Genomic DNA, 9383 nt, shown 5'->3' with positions numbered 1-9383 from the left:
CCTCGCGGGCTCCTCCTCGCTGGCGTCAGCGCCGGGCGCGAGCTGCCAACCAGCTGCTCTGCTGACGTCACGGCCTATCCCTTTGCTCTCTCTCTCTCGCTCTCTCCCTCCCGCCGCCCCCACGTGCTGGACGGGAGAGTAAAGTTTGTTGTTTTCTCCCGTCGCCCGTAGCGACGCGATGCCCCAGCCCCGCCTCTCGGGGGTGGCTGTGGTGGTGGGCGTGGCTCCCGCGGAGGTGGGCGGGGCGGGCGGGAGAGTTTATAAGTCAGCCTGAGGCGGGCGCGCGGCTTGACAGTTCGCAAAGGCCGCGGTCGGCGAAAAGAGCGGCGGCGGCGGCGGGAGGAGCGGAGAAGCCTGAGCGCGTGACGGGGAAAGAGAGAGAGGGACACCGAGGCAGCGCGCCGGCCCCGCCCGTCAGTTAGCGCAGCCAGCCAGCCAGGGACGTGCGGCGGTGGCTGCGGGAGACTCCCGGACTCCCCTCATGGCAGCGGCGCGAGCAGGGAATCCCCGGGAACCGCCTCGCGCCTTCTTCCAGCCGCTGCTCGCGCTGCAATCTGCTGGAGCAGCTCCGTGGCGGGGCTGCTCCTCATCGTAGGAGAAGCCACCAGCAAAAGCTCGTCCTTCGGCTTTTTAATTTTTTTAATATATATTTTTCTAAAGTTTCTGGTTTGCTTTCTTTTTGCAACCCAAAGGACAAAAGTTAACAACATCCCGTTGCAGTATATATAAATACATATATCTATATATATATCACACTAATAATTCTATACTTCTGACCTCCGACCAAGCACCGGCCCTTGGCACGTTAATGAGGTGGGTGATGTTTCTCCTTTTTCCATTTTTTCTACCCCCCTTCTTCCCTTTGAAGATGCTTGGATCTGAACTTTGAGCATGCCAGAACCGAATTTGGATATTTTTTTTCTTTGATTGCGTTCTGTCTGTGGATGAACCCAGGGCTTCGCCGGTTTATTTCACCCTTCTCCCTTCTGACGTTTCCGCAGGCAGCCGCCCCACGGCGAGTTTGACATGGCTCTCAGCGGCACCCTCCTCCCTTCCATCGCCACCTTTGCAGCGGGCACGGCCGGCAGGGAGAAAGCCTTGAGGCAAGCAGGTGCCAGTAACGTGAGTACACAACCAGGCAGGGCAGTTGTGTGTGAATGCTGACGGGCGGCGGGGGGGGGGTTACTCAGGGATCAAACTAGTGCTAGAGGAGCTCAGCTCCCCCAGAACCTGCGTTTTTGCTTTTAATGGGACATGAGAATGACCTTCGGCACAGGTGTGGAGTGCATTTCTTCCACCAAAGAAACACTGAATCAAAGAATCCCTCAAGCTCCTGTACTGGTGGAATGGGATTCCACGTTAGGGTGGTGCTTCTTGATGGGCTTGAGCCCCACTATCTTTTTTTTTTTTTAAGCTAAAGCATTTGGGGCTGGGGTGGGATGTTAGAAGATGGAGGAGGTTCCTATAATAGGATGGAATGTGGAAGTTGATCAGGTCTCAACAGAGTTTGAATGAGACATCTTTAAAAAAACAAAATCCCGGTCTTGTTCGAAAAGGGAGCTATTCCACCCTTTACAATTGTGAAAGCACACACATGGGGGGGGTGTTGCAATGTAAATGTATATTCTAACAGCAGCTGCGGGGATATGATCCCCACCTTTTTTTTAAAAAAAGCAGCACTTTCATCTGACTACAGTACTCTTTTGCTCTGTTGTTCCCTAGACCCTCAGAATGTGTGTAGGCACAATTTAGGAAAATGCTCTTACCTTCGGCAGGGGCGTAGCTGCTCCCTGAAGTTCATTCTGTAATGTGGGATGGTAGGGGGAAAGAGAAACTGGGATAGATAGATCTGCTTTACCAGATCTGTGCTGCAGTAAATAAGCTGAAATATGCAGTGTATCGCAACCCAGAATCATGGGTGTGGATACATATGTTTTAATACATGGGCAGCCTTGGGAAATATGCACACCTACTCATGTGCTTAGGTTAACTTTTTGTTCGCTTGTCTCAAGCTGATGGCTTGTACCTACAGCTGCTGTTGTATAATGCATGCTGCTTTAGAAAACGCCTACGTGTGTTTAATATCAAATGCAGGCAATCTGATTAACATTGTGCGTGCAGTTTTTGTTGATTTGTATTAATTTTTGTGCTCCTTTACAACAGCAGAAAGCCACATGATACCTTCTCTTTTTTAAGTCATGTAAACTCATTGTTTCTCAGTAGTGTCTAAAACATTGCTTTACTAATAAGTAGGTAAATGTAACTTGATTATAAGGGCATAAACTTAGGTATAGTCACATAAACAAACATAAATTTGCTAACTGGTGCCTTTAATTTTATCACCACGTCTTGTAACTTTTTGCAGGCAAGTTTTTGAACAGACAGTTGGAAAGTTAAAGACTTAAAAAATTATTCCATCTAAACCTTGCAACTTCAGGCTTTACAGTAAAAGTCCTGACAATCCTTTGAACCCGTAAATTAATATTACAGTGCCCCCCCCCAAAAAAACCCCACACACCATGTAGCACAGAATGGAGAGGGAAAATGAAAGTTCTCTGCAACATGTCGTGACTTGACAATTGCCTAGTTTGCCTTAAAAGCACATATATCAGAAGTCAAGAGACTCCCAATTTATTCCCCCCTCCCGCAGTGTGTGTTATTTAAGTATTTTCAGCACATGATAAAATAGGGGCTTGACTATGTCCAGGGTTTCGTTTCACAGTCCTGCAATTCTGCAGCTGATTGCATTGGGCCATGCGACTACTGCTTTGAACAGACTGACAGGTTCACTTCAATCAGCAGAGGACTGTCCCTTGTTGTGTTGTGGCAACTCAGTTGTGTCCCAAAGAGTTGTCTGTGAAAGACTTCTCCCCCTGTTTTGGTGGTCGCCATGTTTTGCTGATGCCTAGGTTTTCCTATACCTTTCCTGCTTTGCGAAACTCGAAAGTTTGGTGTGCTTTCACCAGCACTGTTTTCTCCTTCTTTACCAACAGCGGTTTTTTTTCTTCTTTTTCTGCCCACAGAAGTGGCGGGAGGAGCTCTCTCACCTCAAGCGGATTCCCTCTGTGTTCACAGGACGGCCTTACGACCTCTCTTCTGAGCTGGAAAGCAGCACCACAAACAGCAGCAGTGGGGCTATGTCAAGGCGGGAGACGGAGGAGTTGAACGAGCTTCTGGACTTTGACTTCATCCTCTCCAACTCCCTGATGCCCCAGGAACAACCCACGGCTGCTGCCGCAGCAGTAGTAAGCACCGCTCCTGGCCCCTCGCCCGCCGTCTCGAGCAGCAACTGCCCAACAGTTACCACTTGCGACTTCACCTACCAAGTGCAAAGGGGCGATCACACCGGAGGAGGAGGGGGAGCTATGCTGTACAACAGGGAGCAGGCCCCGGCTGCCCCGTTCAACCTGGCTGATATCAACGACGTCTCCCCTTCCGGTGGATTTGTAGCTGAGCTGATGAGGCCAGATCTGGACCCAGTTTATATGCAGCAACAGCAGCAGCAACAACAACAGCAGCAGCAGCAGCCATTCCCACTGGGCAGCCTGCATGGCAAATTTGTGGTGAAAGCCACCGTGAACATGGGGGAATACAACAACCACATCAGTGTTAGCAGCAAGAACAACCCAGCTGCTGCAACCTCCCCTTGTTCAGATGGACCTGTGCAGCCTCCTATTTATAACCATGTGCCCAGAATGTGCCAAAAAATCAAGCAGGAGGCTGCCCCTTCTTGCACCATTGGCCAATCCCATGGGAATACTCAGAGGGCGCAGCAACACGATTTTCCCTTGGGGCGCCCACTGCCTAGCAGGACTAACCCTCCCTTGACTCCAGAGGAGCTGATGAACAGCAGAGACTGCCACCCCTCCCCGCAGGGCTTAAGTCACCCAGCTCTGCCGCTTCCTCCAGGCTACCACCCTGGCCCGGGATACCCTCCTTTTCTCCCAGAGCAGCTGCCACCAAGCGCGCTCCAGTATCAAGGTCAGTCTCACTATCTAAATGTTTTTGGAGAGCCTGTAAATATGCCTCGCTTGGTACAAGGCATGATGCTGACTCCGCCCTCTTCACCTCTAGAGCTGATGCCTTCTGGGAGCTGCCTCGCCGAAGAGACCAAGCCGAAGAGGGGGCGGCGGTCATGGCCCAGGAAAAGGACCGCCACACACACATGCGACTATGCGGGTTGCGGCAAAACGTACACAAAGAGCTCACACCTCAAAGCACACCTTCGGACCCATACAGGTAAGCCCTGCTCAACTGTGCTGCCAAGGTCCCAGGCATCCCTTATCTCATGCCCTTATCTCAAAAGCAAATCTCTATAGCCCAACATCAGCTGTGCAAAGGGTTTTGTTTTGTTTTTGCACACCCCACCCCACCCAACCTAGTAGGGCTGTTGTATGTGGCTGGAAAGAGGTTGTTCCAGAGAGCTGGCATTTGTATGAAAAAGGCATGTTTGCCTGTGGTGCCATATGCATTTGCCCCGCTGTAACTCTGTGCACCGGTTTTGCAAGTCTTCCAAAAGCTTGTGAAACTTGTTTGGTGATATGATGTTGGGACACACAAAAAAGGAGTCTGCATACTCTATATGCAGCGATGCCTCGTTCATTCCTCTTTTTTAACTGCCTTGCTGTGCAATCCCATCCATGTTCGCTCAGAAGTATCCCACTGTGCCTTGTAAGTGAGCTGCTGTGCTAATTGCGCCCTTAAACTTCTGCATCTCCATCAGTCTGAGAGAATCATCATTCTCATGTACCCATGTATACATCTTTTCTCACACTCTAGTTAAATAGGTTTTGGTGGTTTTGGAAATATTAAAACCTGCCAGCCTGTCTAACAGAGGCAAAGGCAGGATGAGGATACACACCCTGAGCAACAACACCCCCCTCAACCATATTCTTTTTTTTTCTTTTTTGGTGGGGTACCTTTGTGGTATCCATTTTAAATAGTTTCATTCCACCAGTGTATTAAAATATGCATATCTGTGGCTGCAACCAAGATAAGAATTTAAATAGCGGGAGCCATTAAATATATGGCTCGGATCGGAGGAGTTCGTTAAAATGTCTCTGAATGTTTCAGCCACAGCAAAGGAATTGTTTTGCAGACGTGCAAGATTTTCTTGCCTGACTCTGGCCATGTGGCTAGCTAATTACAAGGTAGCTAGAAGTCCAGAGTGAATTAAGCATGTTTATGCTGATAATGCCACTGAGGTGTTTCTTTTGGGCGAATGGAAATTGCAAATAGCCATAATTCATTTATTTTGTTGGACTTGTTGCTTCTGGTTAAAGAGCTTAGTCTCATTTAGATTTTCTCTAAATCAACAAATGTTAGCTGATTGGCTATGATCTTGGAGACCAACTTCTAATTTGAGACTGTTTTGACTTCAGGGGAAGCAGGGCAGCCCTCCCACAAACTGTTAAATTTAATTTCTCCTCAATTCTGTTGTATAAAACGGCTGCCAGTTAGCAACAGACTTGGTTAATTAGCTTCGGAAAACATCCAGTTCTGGATTTTCCAGCCAGCCATATAAAGTGATAAAAATAACCAACAGACTTAGTTCTTGCTGCTGAAGTTTATACGTTCATCTTACTATGAAATAATGTTTTACTCACAATAATTTACCTTGCTGCTTAACACGTTCAATTGGAAATTAAGTCCCCCAGTGGAACTCAATTAAGTCCCCCAGTGGGACTTAATTGTGAGTAAATATTCTTTGAATGGCAGTATTTGTTTTTCAATTAAATTTGCCATAACTTGAATATCTTTTCTAATTAATAATAATTAGACACTCTTAAGAAAAAAAATGGGTGTTATGAGTAAAAGTGTAGCAGGTAACCTGTTAGTTCATTGAAGACAGGCTTAGCTCTGAATAAGCAAGTTTAGGAGTGCCTTGTTACGTGTTAATAGTGCTAAAAGCCTAGTTTTTAACATGTATACCCGGAAACAGATTCACTGATTTAAGTGGCGCTTTCACTTGTGTACAAGTATTATTATTATTAGCATTATCAACAACAATTATTAGTTGTACTACTCATAAAATTGACTCAAACTGACTTACAAGCATGATTTAAAATACTAAAGCTAGGGCATAAAGAATAAAGTTAGGGCACTGTCAGCATGGTTAAAATACATTGAACAACACTGTTTCAGTATCTCCAAACTGCTTGAGAACATTGACTTTCAGAGAAACTTCTGATTGATGTCAATTTCCGCATAAGTTCTTGGTTTGATTATATATATAAAAAGGAGGGTGTTTGTTAAGTTTGACAGTGAAGGACTGCAAATAGCTTTCCGTCGTTTTCTTTAGTTCCCTGAAAAGTGTGGTTGTAACAACAGTTTGATTGCTAAGCTTACCTGAATGGGTGCAGGTTTCCTTTGTAGTCTGAATACTTACATGCAACATTAATTTTGGAAGCAGTCAAGGCAGAGATCGAGAAACAAAGTATTGTGATTTAACATACTGCCAAGCAATCATTGAAAAAAAATGTCCCTTAGATGTTTATGCTTCTAGATATGTCCTCATTTTATGTAGGCTGGTGACAGATGTTAGTGTGCGAGAATTGGTGGTACAAGTGAGGCATTGTTACCTGTAGTGAACACCAGCTTTGCAAACTAGTTTAATAATACTAGTCCACAGATAATTTTGCTTGCCTAGTCATTTGTGATCAAAAGAAAAACAGCAAAGTTTTGCAAAGTTTTCCAGCTTCGTTACCCAGAGGCAATTCTTATTAGCCACAGGTGGCTAGGTATGTGGGTACATTATTTGCAAGCCTGTTTGTTTTATGCCACCGTTCATGGTCAAACGGGTTCTACAGGTTTTTAGAAAACCTGCAGAACTGTTGAAGAGGAATGATTGAGGGATAGGTGTACGCACACCACAGAAAATGCTTCTTATACCACCTTCAGCATTTTGAGGGAAGAAAACTATTGTCTTGCCAGCTGAATAAATATGCATGAGATTTTTTCCTTTTCTAATTTGTTCAGCTATAGCGGCTAATGTGAAGCTATAATGACAATAGTCTGATCCTAGGGAAAACTGTCTGTAACTGTGATTGCTGGAACAAACTTATATTTATTGAATCGTATGATGCACCTATATCTGTGAAGGATACAGAAGTAATTGATATGGTTCTTTATTTCTGAAGGTGAGAAGCCCTATCACTGTGACTGGGAAGGTTGTGGCTGGAAATTTGCCCGCTCTGATGAACTCACGCGTCACTACAGAAAACACACGGGGCACCGCCCATTCCAGTGCCAGAGGTGTGACAGAGCGTTTTCCAGGTCTGACCACCTTGCCTTGCATATGAAAAGACACTTTTAAACAGGACGTGGTGAACTTTTTCCTTTACTGCCATGAGAGATTCAGTATTTGACAGCACAAAAGACTGTCTTCCGCCAGAGGGGAGAACTCCACTTTAAAGCACTACAAAGAACCCCAGCGAGGTCTTTCCAAAAAGAAAGCGTGGAAATGAACGGACAATAAAGACGAGACGAGAGAATTGTGGAACTTTTATAGGGGGACAGTGACTGGATCTTGTATCATTCCATTTTTTTTTATTGAAAAATCTGACTTGAATCTTTCTGGACTACAGATTGCCAAGGATTGACTGGAAGTCAAGGATATCAGGGTTAAAACGAAACTGTTGAGGGTGGGGAGAATGGGAGATTACGTAGGGAGATGATGGGTGAAGACAGGTGTAACGTTGTAGAGCGGTGGGGGCTGTTCAGCTTTGGCAGTTTCTTCATCTCATTCAATCTAAATGACTCCCCCCCCCTACTTTGCCAAGGTTGAAGTCCAAAAAACATGTTTGTGCAAGGTTGCCACAAAAGCTAATGCTGTTCTGCTAATGTGCTTGTGACTTCAGAGACACCTCTCTCTCTCTTTTCTTTGCCCACCACCCAAATTCCTCAAGCAATTTTGCAACAGTTCTAAAACTTTCATTTTTTTAAGGAGAAGAGAGAATGTGTGAAGGTGCAACTTGCACTTACCTTTATTTTATTTTTAAAGCAAGGAATGTGGGGGGAAATGGACAAAACTGACACCAAACCTCACCATTTAACTTCACAGAGGATAAATGTCGTGCAAAGTGGGGGGGAATGAGGGGGGAGGTTGCCTCACACCATGGCTGAAGAATCCACTGTGACTTCTCTTTAAATGCTATGTCTGTCTTCACCCTAAATTCCCTTAAGATTTATTTTCAATGCAATATTGTAAACATGTTGTAGTCTTGCAATTTCTTTTTCCTTAAAAAAAAAAGCCATTACTAAACTATGTCAAATGAGGAAGAAGAAATTCAGGTACAGAGTTATGGTTAAAAGTCTATTTTCATGGTGCTGAATGACTTTTGGTTCTTAAGGTACCAAAAATGCCAAAGTTCTCAACTGCTGCATATTTGACAAGGAAATACGTTTGTCTTCCGATCTACAGTTAATGATGACCTAAGTCAGGTTGATAAACCTGGCTTATTTGTGTTTGTCTCTCTTTTAATCTTCTATGCAGACAGTCTGTAATGCACTGTGGTTTCAATGTGCAATAATTTGTACAATGGTTTATTTCCAAATATGCCTTAAGCAGAACAAATATTTTTTTTCTATATGGTTCTTTACATAATAAATATGTAATATAAATTTAAGGAGACTTCTATTTTGTATATTTGTAAACTATGACGTGAAAAATGAACATTTTGTCAGAGTTTGTATTTTGCATATTCATTTTTGCTGAAAATAACTTTTAAATAAACCTATTTTATCTGAGTGCCTTTTCCTTCTTTCTGAATCATGTTGCATTTAAAGAGCTGAATTTAATCAGTGTTTTAAGGAACAGTAGTGCTTACTATCTAGCTCTATGCATATTTATTCTTATACAACCCCTGTTGAGTTCAATGAAGCTTACTCCTAAAGGAAATTACTGTAGGTCGAAATTCAGTGGCTAATTATTATGGATAATACTGGCTTCATTTTTTCCCCATATTGTTGTTTCCTTAAAACAACCCTGACCATGAGTTTAACCCTGGAGAACCAGAGATGCTTAACTGGGTATCTTTAATACTGATAATCCAACCAAATAATTAGAGGCACAAAATGAGATCAATAGGGCAAAGTTGGCTGGTAGCTCCAAGGTAACAATATTGCTTAGCACTTTGAGTAAAGTGTTTGATTTGTGTACGCCATTCCTCAACGATAACCCTGTAAAGCATCTTGCTGATTGGGAGCTGAAGAAAATGCCTTGCTTGAGGCTACCACCTATAATATGTGTTAGGGGAAAGATCTGGAGCAGGGATTTTCCTGCCTCCATTACTTGATCTCTTAGTCCCTATGTTGTACTACATCCTAAGCAAGATCTTGGCAAATTTAAGACTTGTCTTCAGGATTCTAAGGCCCACACTGTT

At 44.3% G+C, this 9383-nt stretch overlaps 1 protein-coding gene across 3 annotated transcripts; it reads left to right on the top strand.

The window, feature by feature from the left end:
• The first annotated feature begins 284 nt into the window (after positions 1-284).
• On the top strand, positions 285-8748 carry KLF4 (KLF transcription factor 4). 3 transcript variants are annotated; one of them, XM_053372008.1, is made up of 5 exons: positions 287-813; positions 1002-1122; positions 3024-3981; positions 4075-4239; positions 7140-8748. In XM_053372008.1, exons 1-5 carry the CDS (start codon positions 809-811, stop codon positions 7313-7315), a joined length of 1425 nt encoding a protein of 474 aa, XP_053227983.1. In that variant the 5' UTR covers positions 287-808; the 3' UTR covers positions 7316-8748. The 3 variants fall into 3 exon arrangements, with proteins under 3 accessions (XP_053227981.1, XP_053227983.1, XP_053227984.1); XM_053372006.1 differs by having other exon boundaries at positions 285-813; positions 3024-4239; XM_053372009.1 differs by lacking the exon at positions 287-813 and having other exon boundaries at positions 1024-1122; positions 3076-4239.
• Positions 8749-9383: the final 635 nt, after the last annotated feature.

Source organism: Podarcis raffonei, chromosome 17 (assembly GCF_027172205.1).
Source record: "Podarcis raffonei isolate rPodRaf1 chromosome 17, rPodRaf1.pri, whole genome shotgun sequence".
Taxonomy (NCBI): domain Eukaryota; kingdom Metazoa; phylum Chordata; class Lepidosauria; order Squamata; family Lacertidae; genus Podarcis; species Podarcis raffonei.
Note: the sequence above shows the minus strand (reverse complement) of the source record. Positions and strands in the feature narration are given on the sequence as shown.